This window comes from Cyrtonyx montezumae, unplaced genomic scaffold (genome assembly GCF_038088225.1).
Source record: "Cyrtonyx montezumae isolate F1298 unplaced genomic scaffold, pur_monq_1.0 scaffold_2, whole genome shotgun sequence".
NCBI classification, from domain to species: Eukaryota; Metazoa; Chordata; class Aves; order Galliformes; family Odontophoridae; genus Cyrtonyx; species Cyrtonyx montezumae.
This window is the reverse complement of record NW_027071936.1, coordinates 2,282,138-2,310,127: the sequence shown is the minus strand read 5'-3', so window position 1 is coordinate 2,310,127 and position 27,990 is coordinate 2,282,138. Positions and strand designations below refer to the sequence as shown.

Sequence of the window (27,990 nt, the reverse complement as noted above, 5' to 3'; positions counted from 1 at the left end):
TATACTAACACTACATGGGTAACTCAGCTCAGATATATAAGCATGGAAGTAATGCATCGGATGTCTGCTCCCTTCTGTTTTGCACCACATAATGTTAATGTCACATGCAATACAGAGGGAAACACAAGATGTGGAAATTATTGCACTGTGTGTTGTGTTAAGGGGCAGAAAGGATATCACACAGAGCCTGGATTCAACTGTAGTGCCAAATACTGAGCAGCAACATTAAAGACCCAACACAGTTTATTTTCCCTGTAGAAGATGTGGGCAAAGGAGCTCTACCAAGCAAATAAACTCTGTGCTTCCTGCTCCAGAGCCGACACACCTTGTGATAAATATTTAATACATAAACTTGTCCCTAATTGTATCTTTATAGAGATGAAATAAACTGTTTTTATTCCAGTGGGAACAATATAACCGATTCATATAGGAGTCTATTTTGCGTGTCACATTTACTGCATCACAAATGTAACTACAGAGAAACAGTTATGCTACAGCACAGATGTCCAAACATTTGGCTGGTCTGTGCCACATTGTGTAAAGAGGAATTGTCGTGAGAAGCATATATGAAGGTCACCCCAAAAGCAACGTCTACTGTTGATTTCCATAGAAACTACAACAGATACAACCAGCAGAGTAACACTGGTCAGTAAAGCAAATGCTCAGCTCTAAAAAACACTCTTGTTCAACACAGTCACCACTATTAGCTATGCATTTTCATTAGCAGAGATAAACAGAAGTCTGTAGGCTGCTCTTGTCAAAACCTGTATCAGAGGAGGTGACCCACTGGTGATTTTACTGTTGTTGAAATTCATAGTCACTGTTTGGACTCTATCAACATTCAGCAAGTGCCAATGGATGTCAGTGGGCACCATTTCCTCTGCAATGAGGAATCCAGTTTTTTCTTTTTTGCTTCATATGTACTTCCAGGTCAGACACCATCTTGTCAGACTGCACCCTCTGCTGTGCAGGAGCAAGATGTAGTAGGAGATTGGTTGGAAGTTTCTACCTTAACAGTCATCTCACCAACATCCATTTCTGCCGTCATGGGTCAGCATAACAAAATAGATAGATCTACTCCAGATACTGAATTTGATTAAGGAGGGTTTATTTTTTGTCTGTCATTTGTAAATCTCACGCTGGAAAAATACACATAAGTAAAAACTGAGGCAATTGCCCCTTCTGTTCATTTTATGGAATTAGCTGGTAGCTGGTATCTTAAACATTATGGTCCAGCAACGACAAGCACACTACCCTAATAGAGTTGCTTCACTTTCTTATACGAGAAGTAAAAAGCAAACAAAAAAAAAGAAGTGTAGATTCACACAGTGACAGAGCAAAGCAGATCTGCTTAGTGACACACATGCATCTCACAGCTATTGCACTTCTCATAATAAAAACAATGAGTGTAAGAAAGAATAAGAGAGAATATATATATACATACACAAGCCTATGTCATATGCCTCTTCTATTCATCACTTACACTTCTCTGTAGACACCATTCCTTCTATTGGTAGAAGGAATATCCACTCTAGATGACTACTGCTTTCATTCTTTTGTACACTACCAAAAAATGGCAGAACCAAAACATAACATTACTCCACACAACACTATAAAGATAGTTCACATTTCCAGAAGAAGAAATTGGAAGCCTGAAACACTGTAATTCCTCAGCAATAACTATGAATGTACAAATTACTTTGATCAGTATTACATATATTAAAACACAGTGTTAAGTGAATTATAATTAAGTAATTGTATAAACTATTTAGTCTTATGAATTGCTCAGTATGAACACTATGCTAAGTTGTTCAGGTGGCTACTGAACTCAAATGAATGATAACTACAGATCTGGCTTTCACGTTAAGTCTTGGAACAGGAATTCCCAAGCCTTGTCCTTGTTGTCAGTAATACTGTATGCACATGCACAACATATCTATTGGCAACTCTTGCTTTACTTCAGTGAAACTCACGATAACTTTGTCACTTCAGTACTACTGATAATTTACCAGGAATAACAGTTGTACCATTTGTTTTGTTATGATGTAAGCTCATCGAGAATGAGAAGGCTTTGGCATTCACAGCCACAGGAAAAACATTACACGTTCCCAAAGCTTAAGTCAGCAAGAGGCTTACACTTATATAAATAAAATTTACAAACTATCACATAAAAAGCACATCTGGATAGCTGTTTAAAGGCATTGCTTTGAAATTGTGTATTAAGACAATAATACTATATTTGTTAATATGGACAAATTACTATAGCACAATTCAACTGTCATAACAGTAACAGGATGTATTTGAGAGTTGATACAGGATGGCAGCAGAGGAAATTGAAAATAGTTCAATTGATAGGTTCCTACCTTTAAGAGGTTTCTTTGCTATTAAAAAAAGGAAATAGTGCTATTGTCTGTAAATAAAGTGCTATTAAATGCCTGTATTTTGAAATAGATCCCAAAGCAATTTGATGTTTCCTCCTGCATCTTATTAGCAGTCAAGAAAATTCAGATCTGCAAAACATCTAAAAACGCTGCCCAGAGCGGACCAATTTCTGTTGTCAGCAAAGATGATAATCAATGTATTGGGTTTTTTTTTTCCCCATAGAAAAGTCTGAACGAGACCATTATGGTCTATGCTGAAGAAAACATTCCAACAGAGAATCAAAGACTCAGAGATGGAAACTCATTCTCAGTAGCAGAAGGAAAAACTCTAAGGAAAAGCTCTTCTCCTAAGAGAATCCTCCCTTTGGTTTAAGTCAGTGTGCAACAAATAGCAAACAAACTACAGTGTTCCTTAGCCCTAATTACACTTCATTTCTACCACCTCACCCAACTCTTCTATTTCTACTCAAGCTAACATTTATAAAGATTTGTTTCAAAACTGTCCTGGAAAATCTGAAACTCTCTACAGTAAGTTATTTCCAATCACTGTTTCTTTCTACAATTCTTCCTACAACCACAGGGGCTCCAGTGGAGATAACAAAGAAACCTTAAGGGTTCAACCTTAGGAAAGAGTGTGACCAAGGTGACTTCAAGAAACATCAAGCAGATCCTGAGTACTAGCAACTGAATAAAGAGGCTACTTCAATTGGTCTCAGCTGTCACACTTGCTTTGGGAAGAAGAAACGTAACTCTGATGCAGTTCTCAAAACTTAAACGAAGCAAAATAAAACTCTCAGATTCAGTGAAATCTCTGCCATATTTTTTAACCCCCAAAAAATAAAGTAAGATGGTTATTTCACACTGTGGAACTACATCATCTTCAGGATAAAAAACAGATCCCTTCAAGCAATTCGAATAAAAGATTTTCAACCTAAAACAGTGTAGCAGGGAGGAAAACCTACAAGACAGGCCAATATACTTGATTATTTTTTCCTCGATTGAGACCTATGAAGTATATCAAAAGGAAAAAGCACACCTCACCACTGTTTCATCACAAGCTAGCATTAGGTTTATCCAACCTTTATAAGTCCCCTGTGCCCTAGCAAACATTATTTCTCAATTACCTTATTGGTAATTGTACAAGAATTTAAAGGACAACATAATTCCACTCTGTAAGAGACAGGTAAAGAGAGGGTCAAGCTGAAGGAAATCATGTAAAGGCAGCACCATTCTTCAAAGAAGGTTGCAAGTAAAGGTAAAAAAAAAAAGTACAAAAGCACAAATTAACACTTTTTTTTTTTACACAATATCCAAACAATTTGCAAATTCTTGAGAAAAAAATATCACATGACAATATTCCCAATAACGAGGCAATACAGCCACGTATCACAAAGCAAAAAGGAAAACAGTAAGTTAACAACCTAAGATACATGAAAAGCTATTCCTTCTATTATTTTTGTACCTAAAATTTAATTCCTAAGCACACGAAAAAAGTCCCGTTCTGAATGCTCAAAAAATGTTGCTCCACAATATTACTTGCTAAAAAACAGCCCATGCTTAGTGAAGTTAAATATTTGAGCGTGAACACCTCTGTAAATTCTTGTGAGTTTTTACCATTAAAAAACTGTTCCATTTGTTGGGAAATGAAATTCTTCCCCACTAGTCCAACAAGCAAATTAAAATAAGATATTCAGTTTTCACTAATAACGTTAGAGAACATAAGATCACAGACCAGACAAGCTGGGGAGAGATCACAAAAAATTATCAGGTCCTACCATTCACTGAAAAAGGACCCTAAATGAAGTAAACTAGCTCTCTTATCTAGTCAAGTTGTCTTATCAGACTTGTCAAGTCTAGTTGCAAACCTACAGTGACAGGGACTCCGTGACATCACTGGGCAGATATGTATGCTCACTTTCTCTTTCCCCAAATCCCAATAATTAAGATCTTTCATTCTTTGATTTCTCTTCTGCTTTTTAGAAGTAATACCACATTCAGTTTTCCATACTGAAATTTCAAGTCCTTAAATAATACAGTATGAAATATCATCTGAATACTACAAACACTGAACCATCCCTTCAGGTGAAGGCTGAATAAATTTTCTGTGCTATCAGATTATCACAGGAGTAAAGCACTGTCTGATGTTTAACAAAAACAAGTACAAAGATAGAAAAATAAATTGTTCAGTTTTTAGTTGGTTATCTTTTCTCTCCACTTAAATGTCTAGAATGGTTGGTATAGCATTTGTATGCAACTCACAAACGTAGACTGATAGCGCTTTGGCTGGATGAGTAACTACATTGTTCAGAGAAACAAGTCTTTAGACCATGCAAAAAGCTTTTTATCTTCCAAAAGTTAATGTACAACAAGGACACCATGGACTGACCCCATCCACAGACCTTTCACAGTATAACATACACACTCAGATTCCCACGAGGCTTCAGAGTGTACCACTGCCACAACTGTTTGCAAACAGGAGGAAAAAAAATACACAGATGAAGCAATTCTATTTTTTTTTACTACTATTATTTTGGGAAAAGGTGGGAGATTTTTTGATGGATCTAAGAATTACGTACATGCATACATGTTGGTCTTGAGGTAAAGTTGCTGTTGTCCTTCTGCGGGACAACAGCAGGATAACAGTGGTTATACTTACTGTGCATAGATATAGATTCATTTATCTACAAATGGGTGAAGATGTTAAGTTCGTACCACTACATATTTCAGTTGAACATGCATGAACTAGGGAAGGGGCATGAAGAAATCAGGACAAGATTCCTTCAGGGAAGGAAAGCAGATCCCTGGGTACAGTACAGTATGAAGGAAACCCTCCAGTACAGCATACAGCCACTCTGTCTTGAGATTATTATTGTTGACTCTGTTACTCACCCGTAATGAACCACCTATAATTCCAACACAAAAAGCATTTTCAGGATTGATAATTCATTTTTGTTTTGTTGTTCAAGAACTCTGGAACCCTGGAAAGACCTCTGGAAAAGGTTCAGAGGTCCTAGCATCCCAGGAACGACCACGTATTAGCCAGCTTTGTGAAAAGCCTAGAGTCTCGCCCCACTCAGCGGGTTCTGGGGGTGAAAGTTTTTCCTGTGTCCTAAGTCACTCCCCTAGTCAGCAGAGACTGACACCACATTGAAGTCATCCAAGACTCAGAGGAATAGCACACATCACTTTATTGAGAACTTTCAGTAACAGCTAATGCTCTACTCAGAGGTAAAATTGGCTGATTTCCTACTAATGATCTGTTAGCATTACAGGTAAGAGTACTTCGATACTAGTGATTCCTATGCTACAAGTTCTAAGAAAATGTTTGGCAATGGCTACTGCAAAGAGTGAAAGAGTAAAAGAGTTAAAAAGTAGAAAGCAAAGAAAAGGAGACAGACAGAAATCATGCAAACGTACAGATTAACAAAGGAAAGCAAAGCAGTTCACCAATCCTCTATCCAGCCATGTCCTGTTGTCTGGCGGGCCATCCAAAATTGCTTTGGACAGCTGACAACTAACTTACATACTCTTACTTATAGTCCACAGAGGTTGAGAATGAGAAGCTCTTTGGAAAGACAGCTTCTGCTTTTGGGGACATCAACAGGAACTCCTTTGTTCCTGGCTTCCATGCCTTCCAAATTTAAATCAGCAGAAATGAGAGGCAGTGGGGCAGCTTGCATCTCGCCTCTACAGGATACAATGGTATAATCTCCCAGTCTCCTCTATTAAGCTGGAAACACTTGCTCCCAGGCCAAGTCTTCAGACAGAAAACATTATCGGGCCTTCCCTTTCAAAAGCAAATAGCTCAGAACAAATGCTTTTGAATGTACAACTGCCTATGAAGTGTTTTGATTGTCTCAAGTTCAAATGAGACAATGCATTCCTTACCAGACTCAGACACCTAGGATACAGCTTGTTTTTTTAAACCCATTTGAAACTGGCATGTTTCTTCACAACTGTTAAGTGGAGAGCTGAAACCAGGAAACCTGGAGGACTATTTAAAAAAGGATGCCCCATGACTGAGATTCTATACTTTCCGTTTGAATACTAAAGCAAAACACGTTGGTAACTCAAGACTTAAACTTGGCCTGACTGAAACTGATCTAAAAACAGTCTTTACATGGTCAAGGTGATTCTGAATTAACCTCCTTTCACATCTTTCATGCTTTCAATATGCCATTTATTTTTCAAGTCTTACCTAAACGATTCAGAAAATCTTCAGACTCTGAAAATCTTCAGCTGTCTTAGATTCGTAAGGTTGGAAAGGACCTACAAGATCATCTAGTCCAACCATCCTCCTATCACTATCCCTACCCAACTACTAAATCCAATCCCTTAGTCTTATTATTAGCTTCCATGGGTAGGCCTGAATTAGGCCTGGAATTCACTCAGGTGACATAGCAGAGGAAAATCCATACCAAATGGTGAGCTATAATACTAAATACTCTGGGCTTTTTGTTGTTCTTGTTGTTTTGTGTTTTGTTGTTTGTTTAATACAGAAAAATTAAAACAAAACTAAGGAAATTAGAAATTACACCTTTAATTTAAAAATATTATAGCAGTTAAAGAAAGCATTATCATTCTTGCATATTTACAGCATCACGTATCCTCATGTATATGACATATACTGACTTCCTCCGTTCAGCATCATAAGGGACTTGAAAAGTTTTTACCATTCTTTTTTCCTTCCAAGTTTATTACAGAAGTATGTTTTTCTTTAGCTACCATAACTAAAGTATCTGCTTTGAAACTTGATCATACAGTAAAAAAGATGGATCTATTCCCACTGTGGCCATTCACCATCTGCTAAAGCAAATACACTTAAAGATGCTTCCACAATTGTGATAAAATGACAGCAAATCTAAGAGCACACAGAGCTCATATTCTAAAATGATGATTACACAACTATAGTTTGCATCATTAGGGACCAGTAAAAGTCTTTATGTTCCATTTGAATGGCAAGGACCTTTTTCAAAGAGAAGCTGAAATGGGAAAATAACAAAGAAATGGTCCATTCAGGAGTTGTCTTAAATTTAGGAGCACTACTGAAACAAATCTTGACCATAATTAGCGTTTAAAACAGCAAAGGTGTTTTCTCACTTGTAGATTATTTTTCTTTTAAGTGATATAAGACTTGCCCTTTTGCTAAACTTCAGAAACGTTTTTCATTCATTTTTCCAGCTACATTAACCACATAAGCACAAGCAAATTCCATATTCTTGACAACATGAAGCATTCCCCCTGTGTATTTAGAGGGTGGTTACTCAGTTAACTACCAATGGATGACAGAAATGCTAAATACTTTCTACATGCTTTCTACTTGCAAGTGAAGTTTTCTGACACGCAAAGGATGAATAAAATTTATAACGTGCTATTTCATTAAATAGCCTGTAGCACTTTTTCAATTCTACATGCTTAATGTTATTAAGCAGGTAACAAAATCTGCATTGAAATACTGTTTGTAATGAAGCTTTGATACACTCTGTGCATTGAAGACTTAGTATTAGAAGTAGCCTTAGAGAGATTATACCTAAGAACCCTGCTTGTTTTAAGCCATCACTAATTTTCCATGACAAGAACACTTTCTTCTAGAGATTCAGCAGTCTTTGTCTCTAAATGGTGAAAAGGGAAAAAAACAACCCACCATCTGCTCCAGCCCTAAAGGAGACAAACTTTTTCCTGGCACTATATAGTTCAGAATTTAATTGTACCCAAATCCAAAACAAGAGGAAAAATGCAAAAAAAAAAAAATTAAATTTCATTCATAGCAACTGGCAGTTTTGTATAATTTCCCTTCAGGCTCTATTTTAACTTTTTTTTGTCATTATCTCTTTATTTTATTTCTGCTGTTTATTTCCAATAATTTTAAGAAAACATCAGTGTTACCATTCCAGACAAAGAGAAAACTAAAGTATCTAATTAGATTCCATTGCCCCAAATTTAATTTATTCCATGCTTGAGTATTAGGAAAAGTACATTTGCTCAGTCAGCTTAAAGAAACTGCTTTTCACTCTCAAATAACTGTATACAACTGAATTTCTCCACAAATTTCTCCATTATTTTCTGGATACTTTTCATACTTGCCCATACCACAACTTCAATAAATTAAAAAAATATATAAAAACAAATAAAACCAATCCACGAATAAGAACAAAAATAAAAAATAAAAAACACCTCACACAGACAAAATATCTGACCGCATAGATGCTGGTGTGGGGAAGTCATCTTTGTATTAGCATGTTAGAGACATCAAACGAGAGGGAGCATACAAAAAATTTGAAGCTGTTTGCTAGGTTCTGATTTTTAAAGTCTCTTACTTTTCAGTAATCACGTTCTGCTATTTCAAGCAGATTATTATAAATATCTACAGAATATCTTACTGGTGAAATTTTTCTACTGGTGAAACTGTGCCTTCATAAGGTGCTGACAACATTGCTGTGATTTTTATAATATAACCAATTTTTCAGGTTCCAAAAAGGCTAAGTATTTTTAATTTATTTTAATGGACAAACAAACATTATGAAATCAGTGTTGTTTTATAACAACAATAACTATTTTCATGATACTACTAAGGGAGAATAGCGAACCACAGGAAGCAGCTTTTAACTGGCATGGTTTATCCATGTAATCCTGTAGATTTACTTCCCCCACTAGTAATAAGCTACTAAAGTCAGAAATTTATGTTTATGATCACTTTTACATGTTAATTTTCTCCAGTATTTGATGAAAAAAAGTCATTTCATCTCTCAAATAGTTTATCATATACTAGGCACCTTGAATTCAACTATTACGCCAATGTCTTTCTTATTTATCCAAATACTAATGATTTTTAAAGGCCAGTTATAATATCCATTATGGTAAACTTTCCTCAAAACCTAATGATAAAGCTGACATGATTTTAATTATAATTTTAGAAGTGTATGCTAGACAAATCAGTGTGCACGTGTGCTCTAGCTTAATGCTTCGTTGCAATTCTGAACTGTAAAATAACATAGAGCACTTAAATGCCCGTCTGAAGAATAGATTTCCCCCATTTGTAATAAGTTTATGATTTAAAACTTTAACTTGTCTGATTTACTGTATAATAATTTTTGCAAGATCGTAGTCCCTCGTCAGATTAGGTTATATTTAATTGGAATAGTTACAGAGAATTGTAGCTGGCATCAGTAGCAATAGGTTTGGAGAACATGCAGCCACTGCGGTTACATTATGCACTGCCTGTTGTTTATCCTGAGATTGCCATTTATTATTGTAAAATGTTTTATAAGGTGCAATCAAAGACGCAGAAAATATTTGAACCATACTTGTACCAATGCTACCTCTTCAATGATTGTCTGTTGACATAACTCTACTACTACTTCTCTTTCTGTTATTCCCTATCTCCTTCAAAGGTATTAGAAATTACTGGTTCAAGGAGGCTACTGTGCAACACCTTCTAACCCTTCAAAATCAGACAGAAGTAAGGGTGTTTTTCATATAAACCTATCCACAGAATCCCAGAGTGGCCGAGGTTGAAGATCCTTCAGGTCCATCAGATCTAACCCTTTTCTTCTCTAGGCTGAACAGTTCCAGTTCTCACAGACTCCTGCCACGTGAGATGCTCCAGTCCTTTCAACAACCTTGTGAGCGCTTGCTGGACTTGCTCGATTAAGTCCATGCATCTTTTGTACTGAGGAGCCCCACCTGGACCCATTTCTCCAGATGTGGCCTCTCTGGTGTTGAGAAGAAGGGAAGGAACACCTCCCCCTCCAGCACCTGTGGCCAAGGCTCTGCCTAGCACAGCCCAGGACATAAGCAGCCTCTACAGCCAAGACATGTTTCTGGCTCCTGCTTGTACCTTCTCCCATCAGTCCTACAGAGTTCATCTCCTCTCACATTCCCTTGTCTGGAAGGAGTGACAAAACAGATGCTGTTCTGTCCCATAAAGTACACTTGGAAATAGTGGATGTTGCACCAGTCAATCAAATGCAAGTTGAACTGCAAACTTTATATGCAATCTGGTATAGTAAAGGAATACAAATTAAGCACTTCAATTAGTACATAAAATATACAAATAATTCAGTACAACTATGAACAATGTATACATTTCTAATGAAAAACAATTTAAAGATTCTATATCTAGTAGATATTATCTAAGTGTATCAATTCATGATAACTACTCAACTATATGTGGCAGACTTGCAGGAGTTGCAATAACTCATAAAACTGCTCATGCAAACAGAATTTGCACTCCAAGCTCAAGTCACTAGAACTATTAGTTTTCCTTCCCAAACTTGTTCTCCCATTTAATTTAGGAAAAACAAACAAACACTACACTAAATGCAGTTTTATTGAAACTCTTTGTGCTCCTACACTCTGTCATCACAAATAGGTTTCCAACCCAAATAGTTGTGTCTACATTTATTACCTTGCTTGTCTAAGTCACTGAGTTGACAGAGACTTTGGAATAGAGCTTTCATTAGAGGTTTCTTGGAATGCATTCAACTTTATTGCTAAAATTAGAAAAAAACAATTACGACTCAAATCCTTGTAAAATTTGCAGTGTCCACATATCCTTTTCCTTACTTAGTAACAAACAGCAGCAATGCCCCTACAAGCAATTTCAAACTTCATTAATTTTTGTACAGAGATTAACTAGAGAATACTAATTCCTAATCACTATGAATGCAGAATACAGAATAGGTTAGAGCTTATAAATGCATTTATTTCAGTGGTGAGATAATGAAAGCCATAGATTGAGACTCAAAATATATCTTTGCTATGTCCTTAGACACTCAGAAAAAATTCTTTATAATGTGGTTATGGCTTACCGTCCCATCCTAGATTGTATTTAAAGCAAAGAGAAGGAAAAACAGAGCTCTGCATTTTAGTAGCAATGCAGTGCTTGTACTCAACTTCACTCTTCCCATAGCAGATATTCTATATACAGAACTTAGCATTTCTGCTAGTTTAGACAGTTTAAGAAACGTAAGACAATTTGGAGTGATTTAAGAAAAATATTTGTGACAAATCTTGCACCAATGGCTGAGGAATAAACAATGACAACGTTCCAAATTTCACAAGCAACACGACTCAGGGAATAACAAATACAGTGACAGTAGATTAGAGCAAGAGTGATAAAATTTAGTCCACGGTTGCATAAAACAATAAAAAGAACCAGATTTCCATTAGCTACAATAACCAGTTTCTAGAAAAAATACCAAAAGATGCCAAATATTAACCCACATTTTTCCCCCATTCTATGGATGAGCAATTAATACTGTAAACAGCTAAAAATAAATGCAGTTTCCTGCATGAAGATACGGATCAAAATTTCATCTTAAATTCTGACAGTGTTTCTTTAACATGAATCCACGTAGATCATGGACTGAATTCCTACTAGAAGTCAAAGGATAGTTATATTCTGTCAAACACTATATGTTTAGAACAAGACATTTTTTCATTCCTCACTCCTCCGATAGATTTCTATACGGTTTTTCCCGGTTCATCTTATAATCCAGTTTATGTGGAATGTACTTCTCGAGAGATAGTTGAATTTTAAAGGTTTATCAGCAGCAACCTTAAGGGTGTATTCTATCCAGTAGGGATCAAGTTTTCAGAAAGAGTATAATAACAGGAGACCAGCTGACAGACACAGAACGAAGGAAACTCCTTAGAAATTTTCTGTTGCACCAGAACCTCATTCTAATTAACATATCCTAAGTCTCTTTTGAAAGTAATTGAAGAGCAACACTGAATAATGAGTATGGATATTCAAGTTGATACTGAAGATCAAATTCTTCCTAAAGAGAGGTTGATAACATGACAGAGACTTATGTTTGCTTTTAGAGTACATAAACTTCAAATTAAATAAAATAAGTGTTAGCGCTTCTAAATGAACGTGTCAATATTTCAGGAATTAGTGTAAGACTACACTGACTTTGGGCACAGATAACAACAAAAATAACCTTGGACTAATCCTGCTGCTATCACTGGAGAGGCTAGATCAGTATTCTAGAGCTCTCCTGCCGGCTATCGCTAGGATTTAGTCCACTTTAACTCACTTTCCCAGAAATGTTAATAGTAGTTATATGGCTTACCCCTTCCCTGATGGTGGGAATATTAAAAAATGCACAAAAATATTCTATATACTTGATCCTAATATTTGCAAAGTCTGGTTGTGAAACACAATGTTCCTGTGTACCCAACTAGATTAAAGAAAGAAAAAAACAAGTCTTGGGTTTGAATTTGCTTGTGCCATCATCCTTGATGGTTTTTTTCCTCCTTTCTTTGGAATAGAAGGCACACCATTTTACTCATACCCAACCTCAGCATCCCCTGATGATTTTTGTAAGCCTTTTTCAGATCCTACATAAGCCATCTCATAATTTGTCGTATTTACTGTGAACTTCTTCCAGCTGGCCCATACTCCCATTTTCAATTTGTTCATACTCAGCTCTTATTTTCATTGTCCTTCACAACTCGATATCATCGGCAGACTTCTTTTAGTTTCCTAAGTTTCTACTTTTACTTGTCAATTACGAACAGGATAGCAATATTATAACAGTCCTCAGAAATCTAGTCATTTTAGTAGTAGCAGAAATTGAAGCCTAACAGTTTAACAGATTACAGGTTTCTGAAAAGTGATAGATAAAAATAGAAAGGAAATTAAAATGTTAATAACAGAAGCATGCTACAGAAGCTACTTAAAAATAAAAGCTTATACCTGAAATAACTTTCACCCCAGAAATACTCTATAAAAGTCCTAGTACATAGGAACACGTGTTAGAATCCTGAGAACTCCTATTAAATCACAGTTTGTCAAAATGATTTAGTGTATCACTGTTAAAGGAAAAAAAAATGTATAAGAAAAACTAGAAAATCACTGTGTGAAGAAATATAACTTGAATTGTGTCACAGAGAAATATTTGGTCTCCTGATTAGGTTTACTGGTCTGAATTTAGGAAAAACTAAATTGAAGTCAACATAAAAGAGAACATATTACTGAAGCCAAATTGACATCCAGTGTCCGGGATTCAGTCCCCAGAGCCTGAGCAATCCACTGACTGCATCATTTAGTGACACCACAGCTCATGTAGTTCACAACCCTCTACAAAAGTCCAGCTGAGCTGTTCAGAAGCCCGGAGCCACTGTTGTCCCTCTTGGGAACATGTCCCCAGGAAGTAATGGCTCCAGCATTCTAAATTAGGCACAAAGCTGTTATCACATGCTGAGACCTCATGGAACAAAGACGCTCACAGAGAAACCAAGTAAAGTAGCTCTGGGTCATTTCATTCATCAACCATTTGGGCTAGTTAAAGTAGGAATGGTAATAGCCAGAGGGTCTTATTTCCACCCACTCTCTAATCCTCCCCCTCTCCCCCGCACACTAAGCTGTGCTGAAACACAAAATACTCTCAAGAACAACCAAGATGTCGGGAGTAAAGAGCTCATGGAAGCCACTCAGCAACAGAACTGTGTCATCAGCAAGCCAACTAAAGAATTAACAGTCCGGGGTTGCATCAGCCTATCAGACTTCCCAGCTCACACTGCCCATGTCAGGTCTAGTGAACAAGGTCTGTGACTTTGGAATTTCTGTCACTAGTATTTCCTTTTCAAGTCCATCATCAAGTCCAACTGTACCTCTAACACTATCAAGTCTGCCTCTAAGCTGTGTTACTAATTAGCATCCACATGCATCTTAAATATCTCCAGGGATAGCACCTCCACCTCTTCCCTGAGCTGACCATTCCAAAGCCTAACCACTCTTTTGAAAGTATTATTTCTAACATCCAATCTAAGCCAGCTCTGGTGCAACTTGAAGACATCACCTCGTATCTTACCACTTGCCATTTGAGAAAAGACTGACACCCACCTTTCTCAGGTAGTTTTTTTCAACTACTCTTTCAGGTAGTTGAAGGGAGCACTAAGGTCTCCCTTCAATGTTTTTTTTTCCAGACTAAAACAGCCTCACTCCCCTCAGACACACCTCATAGGTCTTGTTTTCAAGTCCATCCATCAGCTTCATCGCTATTCTCTAAATACATTCCAACATTTCAAATCCTTCTCGTAGCAAGAAGACCAGAATCGAACACAGTGGTTGAGTGGTCCTCTCACCAGCACAGAGAGACACTTTCCTAATCTTTCTAGACACAGCGTTCCTCATACAACATCTTCTTGATATACTTATTTCTTACCTTCCCTCCATTTTCCCCCCTTTCTCTAACTTTACTCTATACTCTACCAAAGAATGAAAAACTAAACCACAAAAAATATGAGAATCACCATGGCTAATCAAACTAGCAGCCAGTCCGCTGTTTGCTTCCCTATCTCTTCATTTTCATCTGTTGAAATAATCATTTGAAATCACTCTTGAAAAACAAGTTCCTTAGATCACCAAGGAATTCCCAACAGATTTTCTTAAGTTCTTTAAAAAGTCCTAAAATGTTTATTGAAGACAATTCTAACAGCTGAGGATTGAGAACACTTCTGAAAGTGAACGTGGCACTTCCATTCACTAACGACCACACACAGGACAACAGACTTGATGGGTAAAAAAGAAGACGGCCCTACAGATACAAATTTTTCTAACATGATGGTGTTTTCTGTGGATCTAAAACAAAATTACGTACTCTGCAGAACACATTTTTCCTGTACACTGGAAGAAATTGAGAACCATATTGAGTAATTAAAAGAGTCACAGTAAGCATCTAACCAAATTATAGGAAAAAAATTGCTCAGTGTCTGATGCAAGCTCATCTTCCATACTACAGACACATTAATAAAAAACTAATGAAAATTACAATAAGAACAGTGAAAAACTAATTTCTGATTATCTTGAACCATGACCAAAAATCTACAATTTGCATGCAAACCTCAAACATCAGGAAAAGATGGTCAGAAAAGCGATGCTTGAAATTTCCTGCTTCAGTTACTATTTCATGCCTGTGTTCCACCCACACTTAAGGGGAAAAATATGATTTCATTTAGTTGAATCCATGTATTTCTATGCCAGACACAGGAAAGAGAAGAACAGTTAATATAGTCTATCAACTGTTACCAGTTTACTGAACGATGCATAAACCTACAGCAGGACTAAGGCAAGAGAAGAAACTAAAAAGCATAAGAAGCATAACTAAAAAAGAAGAGATAAACATTCTACCTAAAAAACAGGTACGGGACAAGAAAACAGCATTTCACAGAGGCCCAGCTTCAAGAAGTAACTCTTACTACTTCAAAATGCACTTACCAAAGATTTCAGGCATTTTAGTCAAGCGTTAGATACTATTTGTACATGTTGTTTTACACACACCATAGGTAAGACAAAATTCTCTGTGATGTCACTGGGAGTTTCAGCATATAAACCAAGGACCTCTTTCAATTGGCAAGCCAATCTTCTATCACCACTCATCACACAAGTTTTTAAGAAAGCAGTCTTCAAACTCTTGAACAAAACTCTTGCTATGCTTAACAGCCACTATAAATTATTCAGCTACTAGATATATGATTTCAGTAGTTGCAGCTTCTAATATGCTACTGTGATGCTAATCAAGTACACAGAACATTTGCTTATACATTCTATTTTCCAGTCATGGAATATTAAATACTTTCCTGGCAAGATTACTTCTTTGAACATGGTTTCGTTCCTAACTTCTCTTATCTTGACCACAAGACTATCTGAAGAATGTTTCTCTGTTCCTGTCATGAAAATCAAGCTGGTATGAAAATTTGAAACTCTCAGTGTCAATATTAAATACATCATTTGGACTACTTAAAATCTGTAGGAAAAAAAATATATGTAAGTGTAGTAGACTCTCACGTAGACTTATTAAAACTGGCATCATTGAAAACCATTATCTTTCCAAAAGCTGTTTTTCTGTTTTAATGAGGGAAAGCACACTGAAAATCTGCAGAAGTACGCAAACATGCTAAATCAAGGTCAATATAGGCAGAGTTCCAGAAACCATAGAAGTACAGGCAAACTACATTCAACACAGCAATTGAAATTGTTGACACCTTCAGGGTGATAAGCCTCTTGAACTGAAATCCATCTCTCAGCATTCTGTAGATGAAAACACAATTAAACTTGCATGCTTTGGTAAACACACAAGTGAAGTTGACCATCCAAAGTCCAAGTGAGCAAGATGCATTTAGCCATGAATAAGCTGACAGTTTACCTATACATCAACACCAAAGTAAGTAACAGAACCTGCAGACATACCAAACCCCTCAGCAATTTGAGATTATGATTTTCTTATCAGAGAGATTAATACATGTTGGGCTTTGGGACTGTAAAGACATTCAGATGAATGCAGTCAACTGCCAAACCTCTAAGGAACTGTCAACAGTTGACTCCCAAGAAACATTTTGATTACTCAGGCTTACGAAGGTGATTGCAGACAGCACTAAGTATAAACACAATGAAAAAGAAAAATATAAAATGACTCTGGATTGAAATACTTTATTAACTTTTTGAGTCATCCATTTGCTATGCTTTCAATGTATCTTCTATAGAACTTGAAATGCTTGAAAACGCATAACCAAGAGCAGTATTTCAGATACCGATCAGCTTCACTTACCTTTGAAGAAGCAATCTTCATTGTGGACAATGGTGACCTTCTGCTTTTTCAGGCAGGCAGCCCTGTGTACCTCACAGTGGTTCTCATAGAACTGTCCATCCGAGCCACACACAGGTTTGTAGTGAGGCTTGCAGTGCTCCATGCAGACACACTCAGCCTGCCCGCTCTCTCCATTCACAACACAGTGCCTACCCAGGCCGCAGTACTTGTTTTCACATGATCCAAAATGCCCATCTTGGCCCATATACCCTGTAAAAAAAAAAATGAAATTAATAAATGTAAAGGGTGTCACAGTGCACGTAAAGCATCTGACAAAATAAAAAAAACATATTTTGCCAGTAGGCTTTCTTTATAAGCACTCTAAGGTTTCTATGAATATTTACAAGACCTTGCAGTAAGAGCTACCTTATGAATTTAATGAGGTAGGAAAATGCAGTGAAAAAAGTGCATATATTAATTCTTCAATCCATACAAAAAACTGTACTCTAAGCATCATAACAGATAAAACTGTTTTATTAAACTGACTTAATTCTACCTACTCAGTGTTTTCTTAATCTTTTTTAAAAGTACTTAGTAAGCAGACTCATTCTGAAGTCGAAACAATTACTGGTGAGATTCAGCATCTACTCTGCAGTACATGGACAGATGAGTGTAACCTATCAAAAGCAACAAACTCACACACACAGAAAAAAAAGGAAAAACACACTAAAGGAATAAAACCATGCAGATTCATAAATTCAAGAAGAACGGCACATCTCCAGAACACGAGCCAATAAAGAACAGAAATGAGCAGAACTAAGACTTAAGGCATTATAATCAAATAAAAGTCTATCCAAATCTCTCTTTCAACCATAGAAGACTCCTGAACGGGCAGGCTTACTTAAATACAAAAGTAATATCAATGAAGGTAATTTGGAAGTGTAAATATGAATGGAGAGCTGAAGATACGAATCCAAAAACAGTGTGTAACGTAAGAAGAAATAATGTCATTACTGAAGCAAAGAGACTGCTTTTAAGCGTACTGTGAAGCCTGCTTGTAGTAATTTTACATTCCGGTGCTATGCTTTTCAAGAAGCTGGTTTCACTGATACAGTGATCACCTACAATATAGAAATGCATCTTGGATTTATGAAGCAAGAGTTTCTGGTTAGAACTAGATTAAGAAACAGGCTGTTTTCTAGTAACCGACGGTCGAGATCACTTGGAAATATATAAATCTACATAGGAGCTGTATATTTTAAGACAGTAATTACAGTTTGTTTAATTTTAAGCAATATCCAAAAAGATATTTTATTATGTAATGCAAGTAAGAGCATTTTTATTAACCACTTCCTGACTAATCTTAGCACAGTTCAGCCTTAAATCTATTTAATCAGGTTATCATATCTAGGTAGACTTCTAGTCAATGTCACATTTGATTAACTGTAATTAACAGCAACATATAGTTACAAGACAAGATTTACTCATCATAAAGAGCATTTTCTTAGTCAATCATGTCTTCACTAAACTAAAATAAAATTCTGTCACCTTCAGATTATTGTATTGTTGTAACGTAATGATGCATTCTCCAGAGTTCAGATAAAATAAACACACAGGTTGATAAGCAATCTGCATTAGTTTCCTAAACCCAACTCCCTACTTTATCATTTTTGTGCTGTTTTCATCACACAAAATAGGTGGTATGACCAACAGTAGCTCTAGAAAAAAGCAGTAGAAGGTAATTGTGTAGAAATACATCTCTGGTATAGACTTCGCTGCCACAGAACTGTATAGTCTATTCTTAGCATGGGAAAGTATAGTACAGTGAAAAATAATTTCAAATTTCCACCCACAATTACTAATGCTTCAATTACACAGGTCTGAGACCATAACTGTATCATCAGATAAGCATAACATAATAAACAGCAAATGTGGAAATAAATACAGCCTTCCACAGATCCCTCATTTTATTCTCTTGGAGTACACTCCTAACTTCTGAAGCAAACAAGAACTTGATCTCCAAATAGTATATACCCCTTGTACTCTAAATCCCTGCAATACTTTACTCATTCCAACAGCCAAGCTGCACCCCCATAGAAAAATTAAGAATTAATATATGCAAATATATAATTCAGTAGCTTTAGATTATTTTCTTCTTCGAAGAACTGGTAAGTAAAAAATACTAGCTTGGCACACATTCTTCCTAACCAGTAAGAATCTACATACTTCATTTCCATGCCAGAAGTCAATTCTCAAAGGTTGTTCTTATAGCTAGGGGATTATTAGACCTAAGACAACTGTCCATTGACTCTTTACTTTTCTGAACAGCACAAATCCCCATCAATTTGCACAGACAAACATACTACAAAAGCATGTAACCGTAAAATTTGGTTCTACTATAACAGATTCTTTTGTTGCATTATTTTACAGCAATCTGAACGCAAAGCTGAGACAACTACATTGGAGTGATTTTTCCACGTGTGGATGAAACAGTAATATCAGCCCGGTCTAAACTTTCAAAAGTACCAAACAGATCTGAAATACTGACATTTGGTGCAAAGTAAAAATTTCCAGAGAGCTTTTGACAATATTTCTCCCTGTGCCAATACATCATCACTATATAAAGGCAACAGAGATTAACTAAAAAACTAACGTAAATCCAATTTCTTTTTCATACTGTTAATATCAAATGAAGTCTAGCCCTGTGAAGTCCAAGAGTACTTTACAGCACTGGTCATGTAAATACATTGCAGAATTAGAGGACTTTGTTGGAGCAGTAGAATTGCTGCAGCTTGAGAACAAAGTCCATCAATCATTATTTCTGATTTCTGAATTGGTAGACAGAGATCTCAAACTGACAGCTGCTCTGAATTATTGAGATACGTGGTGACTAAACAACATACAGTACTGTACACTGCTGTGGAAGTAGAAACTGATTCATGATTTCACCTGGGGCTTCATTTTAGTACTACAGTTGAATATGATGCCTGAATGCAAAACAACTACTTTTAGTTGAGGGAGAACTGTTTCCATTATATTGATAGTAGTATGGGTGTTTGCATGTGTCAGCATACACCTCTTATATACAACAATAAACAAGAAAGCTTTTTACTCTAAGAAAAACCTTCATTACTTCGTTACGAAATGTTTTATAATAGTATAAAATTGAAGCATTTAACTAACTCACAACAATACATTTGTATATATATGATATAATGGTATTTATACCATTGCATACACATCTGCTTCTTACTGAAGTCAGCAGTAACATTCCAACCAACTTTAACCTGCTCTGACGTTTTCAAGCCCCACCTGGTGTACTGCATGCAGGCCTGGAGCCCCAAGCACAAGAAAGATGTGGAGCCACTGGTGCAGAAGAACTATCCCAGAATTAGGCATTAAAGACACCTTTCCTACAAAGAAAGATAGAGGTAGCCAGGCTTGTTCAGCCCAGAGAGACCTCACTGAGGTGTTCTTGTACTAATTAAAGGAAGCATGTAAACAGGAGGGAGATTGACTTCTTACACAGTCTTACAGCAACAGGACAAGGCTGAATGGTTTTAAACTAAAAGAGGGGAAATTTAAATTAGGTGTTAAGAGGAAATTCTTAGACAGCAATGAGGACCTGGAGCATGCTGTCCAGGGAAGCTGACGATGTGCCAACTTTGGAGGCTCTCAAGGACAGGCTGGATGGGGCAGCCTGAGCTGCTGGGTAGCAACTGCTCATGGCAGAGGGTTGGAGCAGAATAGGCTGGAAGGTCTCTTCCAATCTAAGCCATCCTATGATTCTATGAACATGCCTATCTTCAGAAGTCTTTCATGCAAATAATCCATCTACAAGAAACATCCAGTATAAGACAAAGAAAACCAACAAAACTTTGAGGACTGTTCTTCCATCTAAGCGTTTAGAATTAGGCAGTAAATTAAGATTAATCTACGTTCTTATATTTGGACATACAACTTAGTTGAGAAAATAAGCAACTCAGCATATTCATTATTAAGAGACAGAATAAGCAAATCAAAAGGACAAATTATCTGCCCAGCAACACTAATCTGTTTTAGCCAACTTAATTGGTATTGCTTATATGACAATAGAGGAGACCAAATTTGATAAACAGCAATTCCAATGGGCATAGGAACACACGTACCCATACAGCAAAGTCAGCATACTCTGTATTTTCACCTCAAAAAGTAAAATATCCATGAATTCCTTCAGTGTTTACAGCATATTGAAAAACAAAATGCCCTTTGTTCAACTTAAAGTGAATATACTTTAAATCTTCACTTCTAAACACAGACTTCATCCTTCCCTAATAGCCAAGTCTGCATTCACATCTTCCATCCTAACTTACAGAATTTTCTACGTGACATTTAAAACAAAATGATAACTATTTTTGGAGGCTTATTCAATAAGCTGCTTTTTTCTGGTGTCAACAGTCCATCTGTCTGCCAACCTGCTTTTTTTATTTAAAAGGATCCCATCAAGGACATTTCCAACTCTACTGTTATATTTCGTTCATTATATTAACTACCAAAGGCAACACTGGAATTACCACCTTGCTAAATGCTCAGTATAGCCTTAAGTTTCACATGAAATTGAAGCATCTTGGAAGAGGTGGGGATGAAAAAAGTAAACCTACCACCACTTACCATTAAGATAGAGCATTAACACTGAGCATGAACACAGCACAAACTGCATCTCCATATAAGCTAAAAATCCTCTAGACAACAATAACAACCATAAAAAAGGGGGATCGTTTTGTTTCTGTTTGTTACGTTGCAACAGATAATACTGTTTTAGCAACAGCATACTATATTATCTACATTCCAAACTGACTAATTTAGCCAAGCTTTTGGTCACGCTGCTAGCAATTTGTATTTCACATATTCTTCTGAAGAAATGAGCTCTGAAATACAGTCACTTTGAGGTGGGCATGCAAATATATCTCACTCATCATCAAGTTCACGGATTTACATGCAAATTAATCTTAAGCTATTGTGTGTCTTGTATAAATTGCACACAGGCACAGAAGCATTTCATAAAAATGCTTAAAACTATATTTTTTGTTTCTTTAATTTCCATTTTATCCTTTTATTTTGCAACTGACTTAGTAACGATAAGGCAGCTTCAATTCAAATAATCTTTCACACCACTAACTACGCATTGGAAAGGAGTACATAAAAGAAGAAGCAAATATACCCCTTGAAATTCCAAAAATCCCCTTGAAATCCAAGATTTCACAGCTTAAGATTGAGCCTGAAAAGCAGTCCATTATTTTTGATCAAGGTAAGATTAAATTCAGAAGTCTTTCTTGCATTTCTACTTAAAAAGGAATTTCTTGCCTCTTCTCATTTTATTTTTAATTTTATCTAGACGCTTAAGTTTAAGAACACGAGGAAAAATAAGAACTCAATTAACTGCCCAACTCATTCTCAAGTTCTTCATATGTACGTAGCAAAAGAGACAGTAGGACACAGAGTAAGGGGGAATTAACAAGTAATTGTAGCTGAGAAAAATTACTAACTGCTATTACCTTATTTTTGACTCCAGAATAGTACAATAGAGAGTAAAAATAAAAATAGAAAAAAACAGGGTACAGTTGCCCAGTCCAAAGCTCATTCTTCTTAAAAGAAACGAAGAACCACTTGTTTTTCTAATTCAATTTTGTGGGAAAGAAAGGAATAAGATTTGGCATGTCACAGAGATGAAGAAGAGAAAAAGAGCTTATGGAAGACAAAATAATCTTAAAATTAGTCTTTCTCCACAATGAAAATGGCTATAGTAGCAACTTGAACACAGTCATAGAAACAGTTTGAATTCAGCAACAAGCAAAACAGAGCAATGACACCTGAAGTAGATTCCCATTCATAACAGTGAAAGATTGTCCACAAGTAGCTGATCACATGAAAACTCCTTCTGTGAGGAGTTCAGCAGCACACAGAATTATAAATAGGACCTGGATTTACACTGTTAAGGCATAACCTTGTAAGGCTAAGGTAACACGACAGTAACTATAAGACCTTTTTAATAATTGCCAGTACATAAGCACAAGAATATACTACCTCAGTCTAATTAGCCACAGCAAAACACCTGCACACATTCAGTTACAGAAACGAACGGATAAAACAAGGACAACTTTAAAATGAAAAGTAGTATTAGAAATACAGAGCTCAAGCTTTGCACAGATATGATAATGCAGGGTTTACTTATACGTTTTCTACTGTCTAATATTCTTCCTCCCAAGAAGCTGTCAGGGCAGAAATGCAAGGCAACTTTGAAGAAAATAAAACAAAACCAAGCTATTTCCATTTCCACACCAGAAAGCTTCTTGTGACAACACTACTGATCAATTTCTTCTCATGCATTCTTCCCACACCTTTATCCCTTGTAACTGCAATATCAAGTCGTCCACAGAGAGTAGGAAGCAGATAAGAAACTTAAGTTCTATATTCTCAAGTTTTCACAGAAATAGGTTTCATTTAGCTACAAAATTATGCCACTGCTTTTTTCCCCCCCCCCCTTTCCTCACTGGGTTTTCTGTGACCACTCTATCCAACATACACGCAGCACCCTGTACCTATTTTCAAATTAAGTTGTGAACATACTAGTCAGGAAAGTGCTCTTGCAAGCAGCAATCTGAAAGTCTTGGAAGTTTCTCAGAAACAGGGAGAACAAAAGTTTCCAGTGGCAGCAACAACGATTTGAAGGTGGGGAAGAAATATATATCTGTAAGTAAAAGCAGGCAGCATACCTGAGCTGTGAAGGGGGCAGGGAGAGCACCTGCAATTCATTGCTCTGAGCTGCAGTCAATCAGCAATCGCATACTGAGCCCTATTCTCACCTGCAGGAGTGTAGGAGTAACTATGCACACAGCTGGGTAACAGATTGCCTGGCAAGAGGTTTCAGCAGCCAAGTAGGTTTTACCTTATACAGCAGCTGATTATTCCTGTGCTTACAAGCCATTTTTGGCTTGGCCCTGTCTTGTCCTCCCTGTCTGACTCCACTTCCCCTACTTAAACCAGTTTGAGGACTAGAAGTACAGATCTTGCACCTCCTTAGAATTTGATTCACGTCTTCTGGTGCTCAAAACGTATGATGGGGGCTGAGAGAGCTGAAATAGACCCAGACCCTACTACTGTACACGTGCATTTTTCCTTTTGGAAGTCATGCTAAATACTTAGGAGGACATTTGCCTTGAGCATATAAATAAAGTAAGTCATTCTCCTGTAGAGACAGGCAAGGAATAAACCAGGAGAAAATCCTATGCTACTAAATGAATAAACATAAAAAGCACAGTGAGAAAACGGAGAATAAGACCAAGGAGACTGATAACTGTTACATGCACATTATTAACCTAAAATACAGAAACTCCCCAAAATAACTGTTGGTCAGAGGCAATCAACTTACCACCTTCACCCATCTGAACCTCTCGTCTCCTACCATCATTCTGCAACTCTCTTGAGCAAACTTCACAGGATTTCGCTTCCTCGGAAAACAGAAAAACCTAATCATACTTCCTCAACTTGAACCAAGCTAAATATAGAGAGCAAAAGACCACAAAGGAAAAAAAGAAGTGAAAACGCAACCCAAGCCAGCACTGCATAAAAGCACCTACTTACTAGAGAGAACATTTTCTCAAGCTCAGTCTTTACCTGCTTCTGCCAGATGACCCCGTGTGATTTTCCTCCTCTCCTGGAGCCAAGCAGCCCTGCAACCCCTTCACTTCTGCCCCTTGCCAGCAGTAGCTGCAAGCATCATCTCCAGCACAGAGGTGGGCAGGTTTCCTCCAGTGAAATTATTGTCCTGACTGTTCACACACTTGTGGGAACCAAGTAAGGAAGTGTTGCCGAAGGAGACAATCTCCTAACAATTATTATTCACCTACAACAAAGCCATTTCAAACAGAGTATCTTCCTAAGCACTGTGGGAAACGATGTGCTGGCCTTACCAGGGATATGTGGCCCCGTTTTCAGATGGCCGTGCTTCCCAGTAGCACCTCTGCCAGCCACACTAACAATGTCACTGCACAGGAGCAGGCAGTGGGCACTACAATTACTGCAGGCTGGAACAGCCTTTCACACATTTTAACATTTATGTTGAAAATCACAGTGGCTTAGCTTAGTTCTCAGCCAGTCAAAACAGCCTGAGTAGCATTCTTTGCTTGCCATTTGAAAAACAGATGAGCTTTAGCAGCAGTGGTCAGAAGCAGAAGAAGTCTCCATTAAATTATTGACTGGAATTTCCATTTTACTGAAAGCTTGGCTAAAAATTAGGCTATCAGAATTTGGGCTCAAGACCTAAGGCTATAACAACTGTATCGCACAGTAATATTAACACTTCTTCTTTGGTAACTTCTCACATGACGAATAGATTTGCCAATTTTGAGTTAGCAGTAAGTTCTTAAAAAGACTACAGGCTTTCCCAGGGATAAAATCAGCTCATATATCAAAATGAGGAGGATCCATCCTCTTCCACAGAAGACCTCACCTGGAGTGAGAAGGAAATTTCTGAAGTGCTGCTTCTTTCAGAGAGCTCTGGCAGGCAAGGTCCTAGTTGCTGTGCAACTGGCACTCTGGTGTCAGGGTCCCCAGATGTATAGGGGTCAGCAGGGAGGTGGCTTAAGCCATCATAAAACCATGATACTGTGACTCTAAGAATGTCCCACGACAACAAAGACATGGCTTTGCTGGGCAAGAGGAGGCTATGGCCTGAGAGTTGCCCAAGTTGCTACTACAGGGATTCATCAGGCCACCATTTTTTCAGACCAATCCTCTTTCATTTTTTCATCAGTGGCTCTAATAAGGATCTTGGGAGCGTTGACTCCCTCAAGGGTAGAAAGGCCTCGCACCAAGATTTTGACACATTAAAGGGCAGTCACCATCTGCATGAAGAGCAAGAGCTGAATTCTGTACAGACAATGGAGCAGCTCTGCCTCTATGTACAGAATAGGAGATAGGGACATAGAAACACTACACGAAGGTATCTAGGGGTTCTGGTTGAAGGCAAGTTGCATTGGAGCCAGCAGCATGCCCTGGCAGCCAAAAAAGCCAACCATACCCTGGCGTGCATTGGCCCAGTGCTGCCAGCTGGGTGAAGGGAGGGACTGTCCCACAGTGCTCTCCAGGTTGAGTACTGTGTACAGTTTTCTGTGCTGCAGCATAAGAATTAGGTAAAACTATTTCTGAGCTACAAAAATGGTGAAGGATCTGGAGAGCAATATATGTGAGGAGCAACTGAGGCCCCTGGGTTTGTTCAGCCCAGAAAAGGGGCTGAGGGGAAGCCCCATGGCAGCCTGCAGCTCCTCACAGGGTAAGGGGAACAGAGGGGCAACGTGGATCTCTGTTTTCTGGTGACAGTGACAGGACCTGAGGGAACAGCAGGGAGCTGTTTCAAGGAGGGTGGGTGTTAGGAAAAGGATCTTTGCCCGAAGATGGAGGGAACGGAATAGGCTTCCCAGGGCAGTGGTCAAGGTCCCAGGCTGCTGGAGTTCACAGAGCATTTGGGTTTGAGCGATCCTGTGTAGAACCAGATACTGGACTTGATAATTCTTGTGGGTCCCTTCTAGTGTGGGTTATTCTGTGATTTTATTCTAGGATCAAGCGACATTATAAACAGAAATTTTTTTATCCTCTTATTAAGTACCTGGCACCAAAGAGGCTTTTCAGCAACTCACTGTATAAACTAATGCTAAATCATAGTGCAGATATGGAACAATTCCTGTGTATGACATTAATGGTGTTTTGTTGTGGGTTGTTTTGTTTGGTTATGGGGTTTTTTTTTACTACAAAGCTCTCCCTGTAGAACAGAGCTGTGATAGTTTTCTGCAACCTTCCCCAGGGATCTCTACTAGAGAAAGTGGCATAGACATTGAGCTGCATTTAAACCATATGGTAGAAATGTAGCATCATTACTGTTCAGGGAAAACTAAAAAAGAAATGTCAAGTATATTCTGTCTTACTGATTAGAAACATTCGCTCCTGGTAAACTTGACATTGCTCATTTCTTTTAAGTCATTAGGAAAGAAGTATGGTGAGCTGGCTTTGGTTACCTGGCAAGCCCCCACTGAGTGATGGGTGCAGCCTCATGCAGGAGTAGGGCAGTGATCCCTTAAGGAGGTTTTTCACTACTTCCCATCAGTAGGCAGTTGTCTTGTCAGACTCAGAAATCAGAGCCTCAGCAAGCCTTTAAGGGGCTCATCCTTAGCCGCAAATGTCTCCTTTTCTCCTCTTTTCCCTAACATAATATTATGCTAAGGGACATAAGGGATCAGCTGGAGTCTGCTTGCCTGGCCATGTCACCGCCCCAGCGTCCTGCTCAGCCCCAGCCTCATCACTTTAAGGGAGCTGGAGTGGCAAACAAAATCCTTGATGCTGCTTAAGCACTGCTCAGCAGCAGCTAAAACTCTGCTGTGTAATCAACACTATCTTCAGCATCAGTCTGCAACACAGCACAGTACAGGCTGTTAGGAAAAAACTAACTCCCTACCAGCAGACATTGCACAACAACTCTCTGTGAGCTTAACCAGTACTGCCCATTTGCAGGCAATAAGAAACCCTGCAAGGACGGTAAGAGAAATAAGGAGGACACAGGAAACAAACAAACAAACAAAAGAAAAAAATGATGCAAATGCACAGGTTAAAAAAAAAAAAAAGCTCACAAGAACTCCAGAACTGCTCATCGGTGGGAATTTTTAGGGGATAAATTATGCTTAAAAGAGCATGAGAATATTTTTACATACAAACTTCAGCTCTATGTCAAAAGTATTGAAAGACTAATACAGTTCACCTGCTAACACCTTTGTGGTGTCAAACGTAAATTTAACGACGCATACCACTAAGGTGGACTATGGTCTTCACAAGCCCTTCCTAAACAACAGGAAAACATTATATATTTGTATCATACCTGTTTGCACACGGTGCTCATCTGTGTATTAGACACAGAGTAGGCCTACAGCGGTATCAGCGAAAGCTTATAATTCTGTTTAAACAGGAGTGTGGCTATCAGCAGAAGACTATCATCTATCACCAAAAAGTAGATATCTGTTGGAAGCTGCTATGGTGGAAACTATCAT

The 27,990-nt window shown here is 37.7% G+C and overlaps 1 protein-coding gene across 1 annotated transcript in view; it reads right to left on the bottom strand.

The window, feature by feature from the left end:
* Positions 1-27,990, bottom strand: part of FSTL5 (follistatin like 5) — a 287,302-nt gene that overhangs the window by 189,398 nt on the left and 69,914 nt on the right. Inside the window, exon 4 of the mRNA XM_065736047.1 lies at positions 16,940-17,188. Coding sequence (XP_065592119.1) covers positions 16,940-17,188 — 249 coding nt within the window. The remainder of the gene's footprint in view (positions 1-16,939; positions 17,189-27,990) is intronic.